The 23186-nt window shown below is 39.7% G+C and overlaps 2 protein-coding genes across 3 annotated transcripts in view; one reads left to right on the top strand and one right to left on the bottom strand.

Moving 5' to 3' along the window:
• Positions 1-5756, top strand: part of RASL10B (RAS like family 10 member B) — a 71800-nt gene extending 66044 nt beyond the window's left edge. For both annotated transcript variants that reach the window (XM_072136384.1, XM_072136385.1), the window contains exons 4-5: positions 2372-2496; positions 4486-5756. In XM_072136384.1, the coding sequence (XP_071992485.1) occupies positions 2372-2496; positions 4486-4756 (396 nt within the window). In that variant the 3' untranslated portion in view covers positions 4757-5756. The remainder of the gene's footprint in view (positions 1-2371; positions 2497-4485) is intronic.
• A 12662-nt stretch (positions 5757-18418) lies between these two features.
• Positions 18419-23186, bottom strand: part of GAS2L2 (growth arrest specific 2 like 2) — a 47400-nt gene continuing 42632 nt past the window's right edge. Inside the window, exon 7 of the mRNA XM_072136383.1 lies at positions 18419-22287. Within this exon, the coding sequence (XP_071992484.1) occupies positions 20172-22287 (2116 nt within the window). The 3' untranslated portion in view covers positions 18419-20171. The remainder of the gene's footprint in view (positions 22288-23186) is intronic.

Below are 23186 nucleotides of genomic sequence, written 5' to 3'. Positions count from 1 at the left end.
TATGCAGATAATAGAGACTTAATATAAATGATGATATAAAATCCTAGCAAATAGAAAATGTAGTATCGGGTCTGAACCAAAATAAATTGATTATGAGATGTTACATAAGTGACATTCTTTTTACTATTCTGTAAAAAGATGTGCTCGAGTGAGCTAGAAACTAGGTGTGTAGAGTATAATAATATCATTCATCTCTGCTTCCCCCCAATGTAATATCACAGTGTAGAAGCTGACACATCCCGCAAGTTTGTGTGCACGCACCACACATCTCTGTTTTTTCATAGTAAATATCTTCGTTTCTTTTTCAAGTACCCCCTCCCATCCTTGCTCACCTTGTAATATTTTCCTAAGCTAGCTTGTCTATGATCTGACTGGTTACATAACATTTGCAGATTCAGACAGGGGGAATCCCGCCATAGGCATGTCGCATCACACTCTTTGAAGTTGCCACCCCCGTTTCTCTATCCCTCAGCAACTTCCCACGCTGAGATGTGTGTGCTACAAACCCTGAGGCAGCAGGGATGACCCTTTCCCTCATCAGCATGCCTGTTAAGGAGGAGTGCGTGGGATATAGTGACAGGGGGAGTGAGTGAAGAAAAGAATGATGTAGGACACTCTCTGTAATTGCAAGGCTGAATAATATGGAAAAATCTAATGATCTGCTCTAGCAGGTCTTATGAGTCTGTGCTGGAGGTGAGATCCGGTCTAGGTAGCCTTATGTGTTACAAATACAGGGGACCACAGTCCTTTAAAATAAATGTGCAGTTTATATGACATATTCTAGCCAAACATGTAACTACGTTGTCTACTGCAACAGTTATACTAATTCTTATAGCAGCTTTTCAGAGCTAGCCAGGCTGCACTCAAAATCCATTTTATTTATTTTAGAAATAATAACTGCTTAAAGTAAACACAGTATATAGTTTTCATAAACTGATAGAATGAAAATTTGTCTTGACAGATGGTTATTTTGGATCATTGTTAGGCTGCATTCACACAAACGTGTTATTTCTCCAGTCCTGTATTTCCCTGCTGTATGAATCCGTATATATGTGACATTTTTCATCCGTATGTCCAAATATGGCACAGTGTCCATATAAAAATGGATTGGGAAAAAAAATACACGTCACTCAATGTTTCGGAGTATATGGGTGCACAAGTAGGTTACTACATCATATATATAGAGAAAAGATAACTTGGCATAACTATAGTTTAAAAATTTAGGAGAATTTATTTAATCCAGAATAAACAGTATAGCAATCCAACAAAAATTATTATTTTGCAAAGTTTTGGGTTTATAAATTCAGACCTTCATCAAGCACGGATTGCAAGGTATAAGTAGAAATGGAGATGAGATGCCATGTTATGATCGCTGGAGTGCAGGTGGAAAGGAGGAAAAGTGGGTGCTCCTGCTGGAGACATGAGCACACCGCTTTTCCTCCTTTCCACCTGCGCTCCAGTGGTTATAACGCGGAATCTCCTCTCCATTTCTACTTATACCTTGCAATCCTTTCTCCTTTCCAAATAATTTTTGTTGGATTGCTATACAGTTTATTCTGGATTAAATAAATTCTCCTCATATAAAAATGGATGGCAGACTATTGGCTGACTGACAGAATACACCTCCCTCTGGTTTTGGGTACTGCATGTATATACGACAGCATACAATGCACAACCGCATGCTGCCCGTATTTTATACGTTCCCATTGACTTCTATGGGGCATACGGACGCAAATACATGAGAAAATAGGACATGCTCTATATTTTTATACAGCTCAAAAACTATACGGTGCACAATACGACCATTCATATGGCCATATTCATATGGTACCCGTATATATGGCCACATATACAGTCATTTTGACACGTTGGGGTGAATGTAGCCTTACATTGTTTGACTAGTGATGAACTCCCATCACTAATTCTTAGTGCCTATTTGCACAGCATCTATGTAACACGGCATAGACCTGCTGGACGGATTCTAACTCCACTCCATTCTGCATCTGTCCAAGATGACATGCAGTGTCTGTTATAGTGTCAATAATGTGTCACAACTAAAGGGCCCAAACTTAAATAATGGAAAAGAAAGGCAGTGGTTAGAAATGTTTATTAAATTGAAGAAAATAGACCAAGCAATAGAAAGTGTTCCCAAAATTCTTGTTGAAATTTCAGGCACTTGTATCAATCATTTTTGCAAATATACATTTTACTCTAAAATAACAAAACACAAAAAACCTCTTTACTTTCATACTGAATCTATGAATTATTTAGCTATTTCTGTCATAGTAACTTACAGTGGTACCATCACCTGGAAAAATATATTGTGCCCTGCTATTCCAGCTAAAAAATATCATGATGTTCTATGTTACAGGAGTGGGCAGATTCCTGCTGTCGGGGACTCAGAAGTGCACATGCTTACATCCTCGTCTATGACATTTGTTGCTTTGACAGCTTTGAATACATCAAAACCATAAGGCAACAGATCTTGGAAACAAGGTGGGTCAATAATATGCAAGAAAATAGTGTCATATATAAATATACATTAACAACCTAATCTTCATATAGACTATGACACATATGCCTTTTTAAAACTTTTTATATCACTGTCACCATCTTCTCTTTGCTTTCTTCAGTAGGTGTCACTCCAGTGCTTTCAGTGCAGTCTAAATTTATTCTGCATCCACAGTAATCAAGAGCAATTGGTCCCATATTTTTCTGAGATGAAATGCAATGGGGCAGATACATCAAACTGTCTGAAAGTCAGAATATTCCTAGTTGCCCATGGCAACCAATTACAGCTCAGCTTTCATTTTACCAGTGCTCATGAATATTTTAAAGGGGAGCTGTAATTAGTTGCCATGGGCAACTAGAAATATTCTGACTTTCAGACAGCTTGATAAATGTGCCCCAATGTTTTTAGTAAGAAAATAGTCTAAATGACATCTTCTGTTTTTTGGATCACTATGATCACAAAGATACGAAATGTATATAGGTTTTATTATGATTTAAGAGATTTTTTAAAAATGTATTCTTTCACCATATTCTTTGCTACCATTTGGGGGACTGTACTGTATTGCTGTAAAATGGCAACCTGTGTTATAATGGTGATATAGTGACTACTAGTCATGCTGGGAACATCAACAGGGTGATCAGAAGTCACACTGCGGGAATAGGGAACCTGCGGGTTGGTGTTTGGCTTCTTTTATTTCTGAGCATAAAAAAAACCAACAGTCCCATTGTAAGACTAAAAGGTAAGATTTGTAGAAATTTCGGATATTGAAAATCGGTTCCATACATCTGGATGGGTTTAATCGGAAGCAGTTGTAGTCCAGCAGTTAGGCACCTCTGCGATAAAGAACATATGAAGAGTCCACCAGCTCCCAAATCCCCTCACCCATGCAATGTCAATGGAAAACCAACTGCCAAAATACCCTTACGGTGAAAACAGAATTGAGTAGGGCACTTAAATATTTTTTAAGAAGAAAAACTGTTCACCAGCTTTATGGAAATGGACCCTTTGCACCAAGAATCTTCTTGGCATTTAGATAGAAGTGGAATGTCTTTAAAATGACTCTTGTTACTTTGTCGATAGCAACTGAGGAAGAGTCCAGGAAAGGACTTGAAACGTGTATTGATCCCATCTTCTAAACTCATTTTTTAGTCTTTATATTATGTAATCACTCTTATTGATTTTTGTTATCATCTATTGATTTTATGATAACCTACTCTTATAAGAAATAAAGCAATTTTATTGAAAAAAGCTAATACAGCGCTGATACATTTTTTGGGGACAGTTTGGAGACCATACAACCTCCACAAGAATCGATTACTTTGCCATATTGTTGATTTGAAATTTTTATTCTAGATTGCAGGTTTTATGCATGGTTCTGTATAATTTCCTATATGTGGAGCAATAGTAAATAGACTTCTTCCGATGCAGTAAAATTTATAAGTTTGTTATAAGAAATGTAGCCAAATGGTGATCTGATCACATACTGTGTGTGTGTTATTTCCCATTATTATTCTACAGATATTTAAGTGTATGTTTGCATTATAGCAACATAGATTCATATCCACATCTTCTTTGTTGTTTATTAAAGTCTAATAGTGTAGCTAGGCAACAATATTCCTGGCTACATACCTATTGGCAATATCATGGAAAAACAATCGTGACTCTACAGTAACTGGTCTCGTTTTAAGAAATCAGTTTTGGGAAAACCTTCAGCATAATTGAAAAGTGCCAAATAAAAGCATCCATAACTGTTCCACAAAGGCCTTCTGCCTTGTGTCAACTACAGATTTCTATCGATTGGAAGAGATTTTTATATATCAAGGATACCTTTGATCTGTTGCTACGGACTGAATAACAAATTGTTCATGTTTTAACCTGATAAGTCTATTGACTGACATGGATGGATTTATAGTGAATATATGAAGTTAAAGGAAATTTGTAGCCATGTTCATTTGTGTAAATTTGTTTTACAGAGTGATCGGCACATCTGAAACTCCAATTATTATTGTTGGGAATAAGCGTGACTTGCAAAGAGGACGTGTTATCCCACGTTGGAATGTGTCCCACCTCGTGAAGAAGACCTGGAAATGTGGCTACATTGAATGCTCTGCCAAGTATAACTGGCACATATTGCTACTTTTCAGTGAACTACTTAAGAGCATTGGCTGTGCAAGATGCAAGCATGTACATGCTGCTATACGCTTTCAAGGAGCACTACGTCGCAACCGGTGTTCTATCATGTGATGGCACAGCATTCACTTTCATGGAAATCCAATAATAATTGGTCAAGTATCTTTTGTTATGGGATAAATGAACATTTCCCACTTGTCCAACAAGACCATATTGACTCTGGTCCCAGTGATTGGATCCTGAGATTTGCCACATTCAGTGCATTAACCTGATAGCATAGTCCTCCCTTGCTTGTTTTTAGTGGGACATGGGGATATAATGACCTCTTCTGTGACTACCAGCTTTCCCCTTTTCATAACAAGATTAATAGTGGCATAATCCTTGGTTAGTTCTTCATTTGACACAAGATTACCTATGAACCTAGATGGAATGATATGTGTTTTAATTGCTAATTGCAACCTTCAATATAGTGAATCTCAGATTAACTTCCAGCCTGGGTTTTATGTCCCAATTTGAATAGATTCTAACATTGACTTCAAAGAAGGTTTTTTTTAAGCTAAGCCACTTGTAGCTAAATATTAAACCTCAGGCAGATAGACCATTGTTCTTGGGTCTCTGTAATATCTCTGGCTACCTGTGCTGTTGTTTTGATCTCACTCTTCCATTTCTTCTTACAGGGTACAGTACATATCATTGTACAACAGTCGCTAAAATTACCCCCATAAATGTCTCCTATATAACATGATTGGTTATGTTTTGCACTTTGCATCACTTTTTTTTTTTTTTTGTTAAAACATTGTTCATGGAAACCATCAGCATTTAATAGGTTAACTTTTATTCCAGTAGACAAATCTTGTTGTTATTGTATTTGTTACACTGTAGTCTTGTCTTTGCCAAGAGATAAGGTAGAACATTGCTAAGAGATGTTTTACAGTTCGTTTGGCAGCAGAGGGCTCATTTGTGGTGAAATTATTTGTATTTTGTTTCTTTTTCTTACGGTCACCTGTAGAGAATATATATGTATAATAATTTGTATTAGCACAACAAAATAAAGCCACCTTTCATAGCCAGGCCTTGTAATTGACCTACAATGGCCCTGGTTATAACAGTACAATCCCTTGTATTTGTGGAATATGTTGGTCCTTTGTTAACTGTATTTGTGTACGATATTTCGGCTCTCTCTTACCACCCACTATTACAAATCAGAAACAGTTAAAGAGTAATCTACATATGAGGATAATTGCACAACAATCTCAAGATCTATAAAACCCATTTCTCCTAATTGGGTAAATAGTGTTTTCGGAAAAATCCAGTTATGCCGTTATTTTTAAAAAAACAAAATATATTTACTACCTTTTGGGAGCCCCCCCCCCACCTCATTGGATCCAGTAGAAGCTCCTGGTCTCCAGTGTTGACGTCACATACATCAGAATAAATGGCACGTGAGATCTGGAATCACTGCCAAAGCAGTGATCCACTCAGTACTAATTCTGACTTAAGTCGAGCGTCTACCATTATATGTAGATATTGCTTCTATATGTCATCATTGTGGTTTCTTGTTTGCTAATTGTTCTGCACAACATGAGTCTCCAGCCATATGAAGTGCTGTACAGTCTAGATCACAGTCCATTTTATTAAAAGCTCAATCTCATATCAGATGGCCTTTGCGCATCAGTAGGACAATCATATCTGACCAGATCTAATAGTGGTGGATCAAAGGGTCTCTTATTAAGTTCTATGAAAAGAGTTCTAAGGAAATGTCTAATGTCATCTATCTGCCCTCTGTTATTAGTGCCATTATTCTATCAACATAAGATTAAAAGCAATGTTAATGTAATGTTATGTTTAGCCCAGTGGTCAGGAAAATATGGCTCACGAGCCTGATTTGGTTCTTTAGATGGCAATATCTGGCTCAGAGACAATTCTTTAAGGCTACATTCACACGACCGTATGATTTCTCCAGTCCTGTATTTACGGGCCATATGAGCCCGTATATACGTGACATTTTTCATCCGTATGCAGCACGTATTTAACCCGTATTTTATACATGCCCATAGACTTTTAGGGCATACAGAACTGAAATACGGGAGAAAATAGGACATGCTCTATATTTTTATATGGCTAGTATACGGTAAGCTCCAGTGTCAAAAACGGCAATATAAATGGTTGAACGTAATGAATGTGGCCGTATGTAACCCGTAAAAAAACGGTACGTATACGGACGTTTTTATATGTCCGTGTGAATGTAGCCTAATAGTGATCGGCGCTGTGTGCGACTAGGACACACACAGCTCTGATCACTGGACCCAGGCTGTGATGTTATTACTGCCTGGGTCCTTTGTGCAACCCATTCACCGCGGGCGTCATTGCTTAGGCAGTGGCGCCTCGGTCATAAAGAACGGTGGGTCAACGTGCCACTATATATTATCTGTGCAATTTTATAGCTTATAATATTCTTTTCAATGGTTTAATAGTTTTCACTATAATGCATTGAATATATATTCCCCATTAACTGACTTCTTGAAGAGCCTGTCAAGTGACTACCTCAACAATCTTTAATCTTTACAGGGATTGGAAAAACTGAAACCTGAACCAATGATGAGCAATGGCGTGTCTCAGCCTACCTCGGAATCCCCATGGGCACTAGCCATAACTGCTCACAGATGATTACACAGTTCTATAATTAAAGCAGTCAAAGGACAAGGCAGAACTACAGGCATAGCACTCATATCAGCTGCCATGGGACCCTGCAGTGTCAGGGGGCCCGGCCACCCAAACTGCCACATTTAAAGAATGTAGAATGTGCACCATTATATACATATTGGGGCACATTTACTTAATTTGCTGCTGGAGTTCACAGAAAGTGTATTGTCTGTCTATAATGCAGTATGTGGTGATTCACCAAGATTGTGCACCTGAAGTTATGAATGTGTCGCTTCCCCGCTCAGGTTCTATGGAGTTTACCATCTTTTTTGTGGTGCATTTAAGTGCTTGAGCTTGCGACAGAATTTGAAAGTTAAATCCTGCACTCAGTCTGAATCGGTCAGACAGTCAGATGGCACGCCCCCTAATTTGTGTCACATGGAAGCCAGCACAGCTGTACCACAAAAGGATCTTGTGCGCCACATTTCCAGCGCAAACACTTCTTAAATACCTGTGCAAGCCATGTAAGGCTTGAAAAAAGGTGAACAATCCGACAAAAGTGCAGCACGCAGCAATTAGTAGATGATCCCCATTATGCAGCATATTGCACAGCATGATCTGTTATAAAAGTGCATATGTTCCACAGTACACAGCCAAGATAAAAAGAATATTCAGGAGGGGGAGAGGACAAAAGGGTGAGGAATCTCTCATTACTACTTTCTGCAGTCTACTTTTCCCACACATTATGCAGCTACTGGGCTGCATGAAGTAGAGTATATACATATGTGTGCATGAGTGTATAAATTTATTGATGTATATATCTTGTATGTATATGCTGTATGTTTGTATATAGTTCATTGTGTGTATATAATGTATGTGTTTACTGTGTCTGTATATGGTACTGTATGTATGTGTGTAGATATTGTATGTATTTAATGTAAGTACGTATGATTATGCTGTATGTTTGTATGTGGTGTGTTAATACTGTATACATGTAGAGATATGGTGTGTATATAGTTACATAGTTTTATATGGTTGAAAAATGACACATGTCCATCAGGTTCAACCAAGGAAGGGAATGGATTAAGTGGAAACAATTCTGCAGCATGTATATATGTGGTAGAGCATGTCCTGGGGTTTCCACCAATCTTGCTAGCCATATCCTAGTTACAAAACATTGAAGAGTATTTAACTCAAGAGATCTAAAATGAAGATTACTCAGAGCCGCAATTTTACTGTGTTTTTACTGCAAGTTGCATGGTTTGGGGTCACCACAGCATGAGGAACTGTATTGTGGGGTCACAGCATTAGAAAGGTTTAGAACCACTGCTCTAGACCAACCATGTACTCCCACCCACAAGGGGTTTTATAACCTATCCTTGTGAGGTAGAAAACCCTTTGTCCAACCAGCTTACTCCTTCCTCGCAGCAATGACAGAGCATATAATTGGATAATACAATTAACACTTAACCTCACAGGCAGAGAATTACAGCTGTATTTACCAAGTTTCCCATGCTAACAACCTCCTAGTGAGGTGATCAGTCAAACCAGCAAGCTACTGACATGGAGAGGGATAAGTACGCAACACCTATTAACCCCTTTGCATGGGCAGGGGTTTTGCACTTACAGTTCTGTGAACTCCTTCTTTTTCGAATGCTGCTTGTTTAAATTCCACTTATTTCCACAAGCCACTTAAAAGCACAAGCCAAAATGAGCAATCTCAAAACTGAGTTGCTATCCTTTAATTTATCACCTTTGGACATGAATCCCTCCTCCTCAGCAGACCCCGCAAAGAAAGGGAAAAAAAGCTATTTAAATAGAAAAATTCTAGCAAGGCACTTATCTCCACAAAATCTACTTGTTTAAACTCCATTTATTTCCACAAGCCAAAATGAGAAAGCTAGCTTATGTATAATAATAAATGTATATTTGCTCTGTGTATATACTGTATGTATAAGTGTATAAATGTCTATATGATATGCATATGTGTGTGCATGAGAGTAATAGTGTATAAATGCGTTTGTATAAGTGTAGAACTGTATGTGCGTGTATTTAAGCATATAAATGTGTGTATAAAAGTGTGAGTGTACAAATATGTATAGTTTTATAGGGGAAGGAGCCCCCCTACAGTGTGCAAGCAAATCTACAGTGTACTGTGGAAAAAGCAGTAGCAAAGGCTGATGCAAATGAGTACTGAAAAACACATTTATTGTCATTTGGCCTTTGGCCTTTTTTGAATATCAGGCCATGAAATAATAATACATCACTTACATTTATACTCTGGTGGTGCTTCTTGGAGACTTCTTAGATTCCTATTCAGCTTGTTGATGTTATAGCTTTATCTGTCACACTTTGTCTTGAAGAAAGTAAAAAGGAATAGTGTAGATCGGTGATGACGAACCTATGACACACGTGTCAGTGCTGACACGCGTAGCCATTTTCACTGACACGCGGCCGCCCGGGAGTTTCATCCTCGGCTCCTACACCGCTGAGTAGCGGTGCAGTAGCGGAGGCTGAGAGACTGTCAGCACTCCCCCCTCCTCCTCCTCCTCCCCTGGGCCGGCCCCTCCCCCCTGTGTGAGCTGTGCCTCGTGTCTCCAGGTATCAGAACGGGGCACAGCAGGAGAGGTGACCCGGCCATAGCAGACTCCTCTGCAGCTCCTAGTTGTTCCCCATCCTCCTCCTCCTCTTCCTCCCCCCTGTGTGAGCTGTGTGTCATCCCGGGGCACAGCAGGAGAGGTGATCTGGCCATAGGAGACTCCCCTGCAGCTCCTAGTTGTGTTGTGGAGGGTGGCAGCACAGACAGAGGCTACACTGCTGCTGCCGTGTGTGATGTCCCAGCAGCTGCCACCTCTACACTGACCAGCTCCAGAGCAGGGACCAGTGAGGACAACTACTCCCATCATACAGTGAGTAATGTCAGTGTACCTCACTGTACCTCTGCCACCGTACCTCACTGTACCTCTGCCACTGTACCTCACTGTACCTCTGCCACCGCTACACTGACCATCTTCACAGCAGGGATGAGGGAGGACAACCACTCCAGTCATACAGTGAGTAATGTCAGTGTACTGTATGATGAAAGACAGTCATCAGGGCTTGTGTGTCAGTTTTGTGATGTACAAGCCCTGAAATAATCGCAACACCTTGCAAATCGCCAGACATTGCGATAATTTTGCTCCTCATGAAGGAGATGTGGACAGCGGCGCCTGCGCCCTCGCTATAACCTGTGAACTTTCATGACAGAAAGTTTGCAGGTTACTAAGCAATTCCACACGTGTCTGATTGTAGCCAATCTATTACATTGTGCAATTTGCACATAGTAATAGATCATGTGGAAAATCCCCATATACTGCCATACTGTAGTATGGCAGTACATGGTAGGATCAATCAGACTACCTAGGGTTAAAGAACCCTAGAAGTTAAATAATTATACATATTACATACATATAGTTATTTAAACTATAAATATAACAAAATTATGTTTTTTTTGTCAAGGTGACACACCACCCGAGTTATGCTCGGTTTTTTGACGAATTTTGACACACCAAGCTCAAAAGGTTGCCCATCACTGGTGTAGATTGTGCACAGATTTGTGATCCCTGTGTATAGATAATTTCATAGCTGGGGATTACAGATGCATGTGGTGACCACCTTCCAATGTACACAGAAGCTGTTTTTATAGCCATAGCATACACACACATGGACAAAATTGTTGGTACCCTTCGTTTAATGAAAGGAAAAACCCACTATGATCACAGACATAACTTGAATCTGAAAAAAATAAAAATTTAAATTTCAATGAAAATGAACAAACAAAAGGCAGACATTGCTTTTAAACCATGATTCAATAGAATTAAAAAAAAAAAAAAACTTATGATACAGGCCTAGGCAGAAATGATTAAACTCTTAAAGGGAACCCGTCACCACTATTTTCACAAATACAGGTAGTGACAGGTTCCTATAGAGCTCTAATAACTATTTGACACCCTGCTTGTAGCTAAAAATTATGCCAATGAGATTTCCATATATTCAACTTTATAGTTTTATCTGGTAACTAAGCATGGCTACAGCGTGTCCAGGTGGGCGTGGCCTCCTCAGGCTGAATCCAGCAGCTCCTCCCCATCCCTATCTCTGTATGCTGCTATAATGTCATGTGACCAGGGTGACATCATCGCAGGTCCTATAGCTTTTGTAGCATTAGGAACTGTACACTAAGCATATATGTCATGAAATCACAGCATATTTTATCACATGAAATCACAGCAGCCTGCATGGAGAGGAGTAGAAGTCCATGGAGGCTGCTGTGATTGTTTTATGTGGTCAGATATGTACATGGGGTATAGTTTTCATATTAAGTAGCTCAAGGACCTTTGATGATGTCACCCTGGTCACATGACATTAGGCCACGCCCCAGTTGACTCGCTCCAAAGCTGCATAGATACCAGGCAAGATTATAACTCTGATTTTATGGGGATCTGAGGGGAACCATTTTTAGCTAAAAGCAGGGTGTCAGATAATTACTAGAGCTCTATAGGAACCTGCCACTACCTGTATTTGTGAAAATAGTGGTGACGGGTTCCCTTTAAGTTAATATTTTGTTGCACAATCAAATAATTTCTGTCACTTAAGGACGCAGCCATTTTGTAGCTTAAAGGGGTATTCTCGTCTGGGCATTCACATTGTTTCACTAATCTTCTATATATAAACATTTCTTCAATTGGATGTTATTAAAAAAAATGTTCCTGTGTGAAGATAATTTCCTATAAACATAGCCATGTTGTCCCTTAGAAACGAGATGGTTTCCTCGGTTACGACCACGTCACACTCTGGCAGCGGTGGCCAGACATGCGCTATAGAGTCCTGCCTGACCACCAGGATTCAGCAATCATGACTACAGTACGGGTGTAGGACATGCAGTAACTCCTGGACATTTCATATACAAAACCTTTTTGTTTATGTGTGCGATCTGTCAGGCAGAGGTGGCCGTATCCGGGGAAGCCATCTCGTTTCTAAGGGATACAATGACTAAATTGATGAGAAATTATCTTCACACAGGAAATTTTTTTTTTAATAACATCTAATTGAAGAAATGTTTATATATGGCAGATTTATCAAACTGAATGTAAATGCCCAGACGAGAATACCACTTTAAGGCTCGGCCCCATTTTTTGGATTCTGACTTGCGATTCTGAACACTGTTACTTATCAAAGTGATTCTGCCATGTTGTACTTAATTTTAGTGGTAAATTTTGGCTGATAAGTTTTGCGTTTATTTACAAAAAAAAAAGAAAACATGAGGAATCTTTTGAAAATTTGCCATTTTCGAAATCATTGCGTTCAGGTAGATAGATTTACCACCTAAATAAGTTGCTGAATAACATTTCCCATGTGTCTACTTTACATTTTCATAATTTTTGAAATGTCTGGATAATTTATTTTGATGCCACGCGGCTTAGATATCGCTTTTCCGGATTTTCAGAATTGACTATTTTGGGGATAAATACATTTTTTTGAATGAAATTTTACATGTTTAGCATTAAAGCCCCCTGTATAATCAGCCCATTTTCAAATCTGCCCCCCTCAAGCTATCAGAAACAGCTTTTACGAAGATTGTTAACCCCTTGAAATCTTCATAGTAATTGAATCAAAATGGAGGTGAAATTTAGAATGGTCAAATTTTTACAGTTATACGTTCATTTAGCCCTATACAATTTGTTGTACAATTTCTCCTGAATACAGAGACCCCCCACATATGGCTGTCAATTGTTGTAGGGGTGCACAGTGAGGCGCAGAAGGAAAGGAGTGTCCCGCAGCTGCCAGAATTTTAGTTTCCTCATTCGCCCCTTTTGTAGGCTATAAAATTTTAGCTTTTGTGTTATTGGGGCCATGTGAGGCATTTTTTTTGCGGGATGAGATGCTTTTTCCAGTGTTACCATTTTGGGGTTGGGTTGATTCCTACAGAATCTTCCTAAAATGATAGGCAAATTTGCCCTCCTCCTTTCAACTGCGTTGGTGTCTTTAGGAGGCTAAACGATTGAAAGTTGTCAAAGAAAAAGGAGAAATAAATTATTGCTTAAATTGCTGTGCTGACACTTTACAATAAATAAGTGGCTTTTGGTTGAAGTTTGGGCACTCGGGCTCTAAAAGGTTTGCCATCACTGGTCTATACGATTACGGGGATGCCACACATAAATATTTTTTCTTACGTTTTCTTATGTTTTATCATTTAGACTTTTTTTTGCGTTATATGTCTCTTTATATGTTGTGGGGATTATGGGCATTTTTATTGATTTATTTTTTTACACTTTTCTATGATTTCCACCAGCAATCATCTGCCTTAGCAACGATCGTTGCCTCCAAAAAATGTCTCGGGGTATGGAGGGAGGGCATGTTAAACGGGTTATTTAACGAGTTGTTTTTAGCCGGCACCGTGTTTCCCGGTATATCGGACGCTGAGCACGAAGTCACTGCGCTCAACATCCGATATATATCGGACGCGGTATAATGGAAACCTGGTGCTATGTAAGGCTAGGCAGATGTGAGATGCTTTATTTGTGTCACAAAGAATTACACAGAAACTTCTAATGGAACAGGACCTGGGCTTGGTTAGTTATGAAATGAGAAGTAATGTTCACTGGTTAGTAAATTATCACAAGCGCATCACATAAGCAAATGGCATCGCTTTCCCTGGAACAGGGAATAAATTATATTTATTTATGTCATTTATTTCAGGGGTACCATCATTTATGCCTAGGCTCGTTTCATGATGGCTTTTTATTTTTTAACAAAAAATTCTGTTGAAGCATGGTTGAAAAGCATTTATTTTGACTAGCACATTTAATTTGTGTAGCACAATACTTGGGTATAACCCGACCCGAGTATAAGCCGAGATCCCTAATTTTACCACCAAAAATGGGAAAACCTATTGACTCAAGTATAAGCCAAGGGTGGGAAATGCATTGGTCACAGTCCAGTATATAGCTAGCCAGCCCTCAGTAGTATACAGCCAGTCAGCCCCATGTAGTATAGAGCCTGCCAGCCCCTAGTAGTATGCATCGAGCCAGCCAGCCCCATGTAGTATATTGCCAGCCAGCCCCATGTAGTATACAGCCAGCCAGCCCCCAGTAGTATACAGCCAGTCAGCTCCTGTAGTATTCATCCTGCCAGCCCCCATGTAGTATACATCCAGCCCCCATGTAGTATACAGCCATCCCCTATGTAGTATATAGCCACTCAGCCCCCAGTAGTATACAGCCAGTCAGCCCCCAGTAGTATACAGCCAGCCAGCCCCATGTAGTATATTGCCAGCCAGCCCCATGTAGGATACAGTCATCCAGCCCCGTGTAGTATACAGCCAGCCAGCCCCCAGTTGTATACATCCTGCCAGCCCCCATGTAGTATACAGCCAGCCAGCCCCCATGTAGTATACAGCCAGCCCCCAGTAGTATACAGCCAGTCACCCCCCAGTAGTATACAGCCAGCCCCATGTAGGATACTGTCATCCAGCCCCATATAGTATACAGCCAGCCAGCCCCCATTAGTATACAGCCAGTCAGCCCCCAGTAGTATATATCCTGCTAGCCCCCATGTAGTATACAGCCAGCCAGCCCACTGTTTGCCTAGAACATAAAAAAAACTTACATACCCACCCTCCGGCGCCCCGATGCTCCGCTCGGCTCCCGATCCTCAGCGCAGCTTCTAGCGGCTCCTCTTCTATATGCTGTATTACATACACTATGACGCCGGACAGCAGATAGCATGTACGCGTCTCTGCCGGCTAAAACAGCATATAGAAGATAGAAGAGCCGCCAGGAGCCACGTTTTTTTATTGACTTGTGTATAAGGCAAGGAGAGGTTTTTCAGCACACTTTTTGTGCTGAAAAACTCGGCTTGTATATGACGAGCATATACAGTAATTTTCATAGAAAATGTGACCACTGTGGGTCTTGCTTTTGTTCATGTGTGTATAGGTGCATTTAGCCTGTTTGTTCTATACTTTTGATTAAGTGTACATGCAGTACTACTAAGTTAATTGATTTTATATAACTAAACCTTTGAATCATTTTAAAATTTCAGAAATTAATGGTGCAGGTCATCATAGTAAATTTTTAACAGAATTCATTAGGTAAAACACCTCTGTCTGGTTTCAGTTTTTTTCTCCTTTAGTTAACAGTGTATATGGAAGCCTTCTGAAGTCTGTCCAATTCAGGCAGGATTTTTAACTCTTCCATGCCCAGAAAATATATCACTTGATGATTTAGCTCTGTTGTGATAAGACGATCCAGTGATTGTGCTTAAACAGTTAAAGGGTTTTTCCCACAAAAGAAAATTCTTACATCTTAATCCCCTAGTGATGTTAACACAATAAAGATCATTTTAACCCCCATACTTTACAATGTTACTCAGTGTTATTGCTGTTTTAGCTCCTATCACTCCCTAGGCTGCTCAGTGTAAAATTCCAGGGTTTTGGCGGGGCATCTCTAAGCAGACATATTATAATCCATCTAGATCTGTGGGGTGACAATGTGGTTACATTATCAGGGTACAGGTCTATATACACTTTCATCTGGCTTCTGACATTGTAGTAACACACTGAAACATAGAGAGAGAGATGAGACAGATCAGAGATGCATGAGATTAGACAGAGGCTGCAGACTTTTACACTGTTATACTCTCAGCTCTGCTACATCTCGCCGATATGTGCCTGCCTCCCCCTTCCCCCGATCACTTATCTACTAGTAGCTTCTAGTTTGCAGCCTCTCTCTGCTCACAATCTCCTGGCAGGAATTTAATCAGTGAGTGTCTGTGAGCTCCGTGCAGGGGGCAGGGCTACAGGCTCAGAGCAGAGAGACACAAAAATCTCAGCTCCACGATCTCACACAGAAATCCTAGATGGCGGCACGACCCTGCGAAGTTACAGGGTCGTGTCTAGGGGGCAACTGAAATTGTGTACGCCAAGACTGATAGAGACAGGTTGGACTTATATCTGTGAAATGCTGCATTTTTGCTAATAAGAGTGAATTAGACAATGGGGCTCATTTACTATGGGTCTGCGGACCGCGATTCTGTCAGGATTCCCGAATATTTCCATTTTTTGCCGAATTGCCCCGGGTTTTGCCGCTGGATTGTGGCACATCGGCGTCAACTTGCATGTGACAGAAATGGGGGGGGGGTGTCATCAGACAACCCAACGGATTCGGACAAACCGCAGAATTTTAAAACGTAATTATGTCGCAAGATCAAGCACTTACATGCACCAGGAAGAAGAAGGTGAACTCAGCCGGATCTCATCGCGGAAGCAACACATGAAGGAAATTGGACGCATGACTTTAGTGAATCGCGGCAGACAACGCACCGCAGGATCGCAACAGGACTGGGTAAGTAAATCTGCCCCAATGTGTTATTTTGTTATCCTGAGTATATATAAGAAACTTGTTTTTATGGGAATACCCCTTTAAGTCATAAGACATTTTTATCAGATTCCTTTATTTCTCATGCTGTCAATTGAGTACAGAACAAAAAGCTGATTTACACAAAGTGCTTAAATAAGGATGAAGAGGGGGGAATAAATATATTCCTTTAATAATGTATATTACAAAGTTTACTATTTTCTTCTGCACTATTGAGCTATAAGATTTGGCTGAAAAAAATTACAACATTGGTTTTAGTCTCTTTTCCAAACTCCAGAACTACTGATTTATTAAAAAGAGAATTTAACATGTTTATGCACTAAGGTTTTATTCTATTGACAGTGATATCATGGTTATATTTTCTATTTTACTTTTGGACAATGCCATCTGCTGGTTACATTTTAGAAGACTGCTTAAGTACTGACTGTTACTTTCAATGTGAAAAGATACTACTACCAAGATGAGGCAGAAAAAATAAGCTTGTGTTGCCTAAACTATAATCACAAGATGTCCATTGTTTCCAGTAAGACACATTTTGCTTTGGATTGGTCAATAGAGTTAAACATGTAATCTGATTGAGAGCACTTAAATATTAAAAAAGTAGAAAACATTAAGAAAGGAGAATCCCTGTAGGGGTAAAGGCAAGCAAGCTTCCAATGAAGAAAAAAGGGGGTTTGCTCCAGCAGATAAGTGTCATTGTTTTTATACTTACCTGCTGGAGCAACCCCCCTTTTTTCTTCATTGGAACCTTGGATCTTTCACCTGAAGCAACTCAGTGGGGGTAATTTACTAAGGGCCCAATTCACATTTTCCCGACGTGTTACCCAAATATTTCCGATTTGCAACGATTTCCACTGAATTGCCCCAGGATTTTGGCGCACACGATCGGATTGTGGTGCATCGGCGCTGGCATGCACGCAATGGAAATGGGGGGCGTGGCCGAATGAAAACCCGACGGATTCGGAAAAACCACCGCATTTTAAAAAAAAAAAATGTGTTGCGGAGCTTGCACTTACCTTCACTAGGAATAGGCCAGTGAACTTGAGTGCGTTCCGGTGCTCTTCGCAAATGGACCAGTTAAGTAAATCTGCCCCAGTGTCTTCTGCTCCATGCGGGGTCTCTCATTTCTCTGCAGGCTGCCTGCGTCCATGCTGCTGTCTACATCCGGTGAGCTGTGTCCATTATCCTTTTTTGCCACGTAAAGGCAAGCAATTTATTACTAATTGCCATAATAGGCTTACTGTGTCAAGTACACATGCAGCCTGGCAAATAGTAAAAATTCATATATGTTTATCTACGCAGGGACGTAACATGTTTAAGCAATGTAATATGTTCAAGCGTACCTGCAATAATAGCAAAGCGATGCTGTACCTCATTCATTCATAAAGCTAATAAAGATTATAGGGATCGCTGCCACCCTCAAAACTATTCCTACAAGTGCTCTGAAAGATTTTAGAAGACAGGGGAACTTTCTACAAAGTGGGTTCCCTTTTTAGTGAATAGGTCTGGACACTTTGAAGCAGATGAATAAGAGAGCCATAATATGTCATTCAAAAATATGTGAGTTCTAAATTCTGCAGAATACTCTAAATTCCACAGGTTTTTTTCTGATGGAATGTAAGTGGAGCAGACATGTCCTTTATACTGCACCTCCAATTTCAAATTTAGAAATACAGTTATTTTCTATTTCTTATGAAAGTAGGAAACACAGTCGTATATGTGACATACACTTGATTTTATTTTAGTTTTATAATAAGACTTCCAAAGTTTTTCTTATTGAAGACAACAATAATCATTCATATGATATAGTAATGGTTCAGTTTAAAAATAAAAGTTTAAATGAAGATTTAAGCTTTTTTTGTTCTTATTTTATCACATTTTGTGAATAGAGAAATTTAAATGATTTAAACCAAATAAGAATAAGAAAATTACTTGACAAGCTTAGCCTTTCCCACCAGTAACGGTACTGAAAGCTATGAAGATTAACATCACCAGTGATATGCGTAAAGCCAAGGGGAGGCTTCAAGAGATTTGTCGTGTACTTCTTATGGAATTAAAATGGTGTGGAGCTGTTGTGGTTTACAAAACTCTAATGGGCGGCACGGTGGCTCAGTGGTTAGCACTACAGCATTGCAGCGCTGGAGTCCTGGGTTCAAATCCAATCCAGGTCAACATCCACAAAGAGTTTGTATGTTCTCTCTGTGTTTGTGTGGGTTTCCTTTAGTTTCCTCGCACACTCCAAAACCTACTGGTAGATTGATTAGACTGTGAGCCCCATTGGTGACAGGAACCGATGTGGCAATCGCTGTACAGCGCTGCGTATGTTTTCCTGCTTCCAGTCATCAATATTTTAAGAAGGCAATGATTTTCTATGAGAAATCAATTTATTATCATTAAATTTTAGAGTGCATTAATAGGTCTAAATGTTTATTGCAGGAGTTTTTCTAGATTTTATATTAAATACTTTTAACAGGTCAACAATAGCAGATTGGAGAGGGTGAGACACCCAGTACCTGTACCACGGAACATCTGCAGCTACTAGAAGCAATCGGATCTGCTTTCTGTGTTGTGGCTGAAAGGTACTTGAACTAGCATAACACATCTCAGTCACTTAGCATTGTTTGGAGCCATGTACTTCTGGCACCAAACACAATAGGGGTCATTTACTAAGGGCCCGATTCGAGTTTTCCCAACGTGTTACCCGAATATTTCCGATTTGCGGCAATTTTCCCTGAATTGTCCTGGGATTTTGGTGCACGCGATTGAATTGTGGCGCATCGGCGCCGGCATGCACGCAATGGAAATCGGGGGGCGTGGCCGAACGAAAACCCAACAGATTCGGAGAAACCAACGCATTTAAAAGAAAAAAAGGGTCGCTGAACACACACACTTACCTTCACCCACCAATGGATCGTGAACTCCGGTGGACCTCGGCGGACTTCAGCGCAGCAGCGACACCTGGTGGACGTCGGAGGAACTGCCTTAGTGAATTGCCGGAAGACCCGAATCCACCGCAGAGAACACGCCGCTGGATCGCGAATGGACCGGGTAAGTAAATCTGCCCGAGTGTTTTTGCTATTGATATCAGCAGATTTGAGAGGCTTTTTGTTGGACAGGTCACAAATCCACAAATCTTTTATAGACTAACCAGACATAACACAGCAAATAAAAAGATTATGTATTGAACTTATACCTACAAAAATCAGCAGTAGCCTTTTATTTTTATACATACAGTAATTGACATTATTTTTTGTGAAAAAAAGCAAGTGAAAATAGTGTCTCAAGCTGAGTGCAGCGTACCTGCTTTTCTTTGCGCATTCTTTTCTAATTTAATAGACAAAATTGAATAAATACATTCCTTTTAGCACAACAAATTTGTATGTATTTGACCTTTATGTGGGCCATTGTAACGATCAGCATTTTCAAATATTGTAACAAAGTTAATGTACTTCAGAAATTCACATTTAAAATACTTAAACCCATGTCTCTTCCTCTTCATTATCCTCCTCTACTCCGTCTGCCTCATGTTGTTTTTCTTCTTCAGTCCTAACATTATCAGTATCAATGTTTTCTTTCTTCTGTGAATTAGAGGTTTCCAAGGACAAGGATAGTTCTGAGGACCATGTTCCTTCATCAGTATCCAAATCTTCTGTACTTACAACTGTACTCTGCGACTCATTTAGGCTTCGGTTGCCAGATTGTTGTGTGGCAGTTTTCTTTTTTGCTTTTGTTTTGCTTTGTCCTTGTCGATATGACACTGGTGTTGGAATTTTGGATGGCTTCTTTTCTGGTCTGTTATCTTTTCGGGGACGTATTTTTGGCTTTAGTTTGAGCTTATAGATTGATGGGACTCTCTCTGGTTTCTTCAGAGCCCTTTTTGGTTTAGATGATTGTGGTAACTTGGACTGTTCTTGAGCATCTTCTGTTTTAGATGTTGAAACTGATGAATCTTGGTTGTCATCTATAGCCTGTAAAGTTTTCTTTTTGGCTTCTAATGCCTGCTGCCTCAGTCTTTGAGATGGCAGCTGTTTCATTTTTTTATTATTGTTTGCAACAGAAGTTAATGTCTCTTTATGAATTTTCTGTATTTGTGGTGTTTTTTCATTCTTTTCCTTAGTTTCTGCAGTCTGTTGAGGCAGATTGTTTTCTTTTGTATCTCTTCCTAATCTAGCTTTTGGAGGTATTCTTGAGATCCAGTTTTCTACATCCACCCTATTAAGTTTTACAGGACTCTTTGTTAGTTCTGTGATGACATCATCAAAGTTTCCTCCTCCTGATGGCCATTTGGTGTTTATATATACACCACTTCTGGGTATTTCTACCTCTCCATCAGGTGTCTTTAATTTGCTTCGAGCTAAAGATAAAGCAGATACTGATGTCCTTTTCATGTCAAAATCATGAACAGCAACGTCACTTGCAATGCTATCTGTAAAGTCTCTGCGCCTTTTTTCATGGTTGCTATTTTCATCTGAATCTCCCTCTAGAACCTTTATGTTTGAAAGAATTTCATCCTCCAGACTTTGAAACAACTCTTTTTCTTGATCTGGACCAATTGGTGATGGTTTATATCTATAATTGGATTCCAAATTATCTGCCAAAATTGAGGCTTCCAAAGAACTGGCATTATTGGATTGTGTTTTTTTTGCAGAACTATTTTCTTTTATCACTGTGCCATTTCTATGAAGCTGGAATGTTGGAGTACTTCTACCATTTGTTATATTTTTGCTTTGTTCAATATGAGCAGGAACACTTCTTGTTGCAGTAAGTTTATTGTGAGGATTGTTGAGATAATTTCCTATTGATCTACCTCTATCTCTGTATTCTGAGTCATCATGGTAAGCCCTACTAGGAGTAAAAGGCCTATTTAAAGTAGACATTAGTTTGACACCATTAACTTCTTGTTTTATTGGCTGGTTTAATTGTTTGGTTGGAGAAGTAGACCGGATATTCAGTTGCTTAGTTGGAGAAGAAGACCGATTGTTCAGTTGCTTAGGTTGAGAAGAAGATTGTGCACTTAATTGTCTAGTTGGAGATGAAGATCGTATGCTGAGCTGTTTTGATGGAGATGAAGAACGTGTGTAAATCTGTTTAGATGGAGATGAAGAACGTGTGCTGAGTTGTTTAGTTGGAGAACATGATCTGGTTGTTATATCTGAAGTGTTCTTAGGATGGTATTCAGATAATTTATTTTGCTGATTGTATAGCAGGTACTTAGAGGGACTAGGTGGTCTTAAAAAGCGAGAAGGAGTTTTAGGTTTTGAATCATTCTGAATGTAGTCTCTTTCGGTCTCTGCATGTGTTTTTACATTAGTATTGTAGATGTGAGTTTGGGGTATATCTTTCATCATTGCCTCTCTACTATGAGATGCAGGACTCTTTCCTACTTCTTGTCCTCCTCTGTGACTCTCAATAAAGACATCTGAAGAATATGAATTGCCGTCTTCACTTTCAGTAACATGGGATACTGTAGAAGACTGGGAAAAGTTATGTTTATCACGGCTAGATTGTGAAAAGGGAAACTGCTGTCTAGTTTGACCATCTTCCATTAACAGTTGTCTCCTAGATGGTGTAACTGGTCGTTCCTGCCCTCTATTAAGAAGATAAAACAAAATTACATTGCAACACATAATATTCACAAATTAATATTCACATATTCATTGCAACAAATACCAAAAGAAAGACTCAACAACTTAAAAATCACATCTGCTGAATTTTGTGGGTGGGAGCGATGGGATCTCTGCTAGTTTGCACTAGTAATCAGAGGCATACATATTATTTATTAAAAATTGTTGTAGGGTAAACCAATATAATTAAAGGAACAGAAGAGCATTGAAAAAAAGAATACTCATGCTTCCACAAGCTGTTTTTTATTCTGGTATTATTTAACAGTAAAGCCCCCAACCTCCCACACACTGGACACTAAAATGGGGGCACCTAAAGCTAGGTCCCCAGTACAAGCCTACAATTCATCACTTTACAATTGTACTCAGTCTTGTTGCTGTTTTGGTCCTATAACATCTGAAAAAGACAGAGCCCAACAATAGATGTAAGAAATGTGACCATAATTATGCCAACCACTATATTATACCAACCATATAAAGAGGACAATGTGGGAGAGGCTGATGGAGCGTATCGCCACCTTGTGTGGTTTCCTCCGAGGGGTGGGGGATCCATTTTAATTGTTTTTACCTTTTTTTTTGTCTGGTGTATATGCACATGTTTTCTGTATATTGTTTCAATAATGATTGTTCAGTTTTTGCTACATGACACATGGTCTTTCTCATTTTGCATACGCTTCTTTCATGTGTTTAGCACATTGGGGGTCATTTACTAAGGGCCTGATTCGCGGTTTCCCGACGTGTTACCCGAATATTTTCGATTTGCGCCGATTTTCCCTGAATTGGCCCGGGATTTTGGTGCACGCGATCAGATAGTGGCGCATCGGCGCTGGCATGCACGCGATGGAAATTGGGGGGCGTGGCCGAACG

Source organism: Engystomops pustulosus, chromosome 2 (genome assembly GCF_040894005.1).
Source record: "Engystomops pustulosus chromosome 2, aEngPut4.maternal, whole genome shotgun sequence".
Taxonomy (NCBI): Eukaryota; Metazoa; Chordata; class Amphibia; order Anura; family Leptodactylidae; genus Engystomops; species Engystomops pustulosus.
Note: the sequence above shows the minus strand (reverse complement) of the source record. Positions and strands in the feature narration are given on the sequence as shown.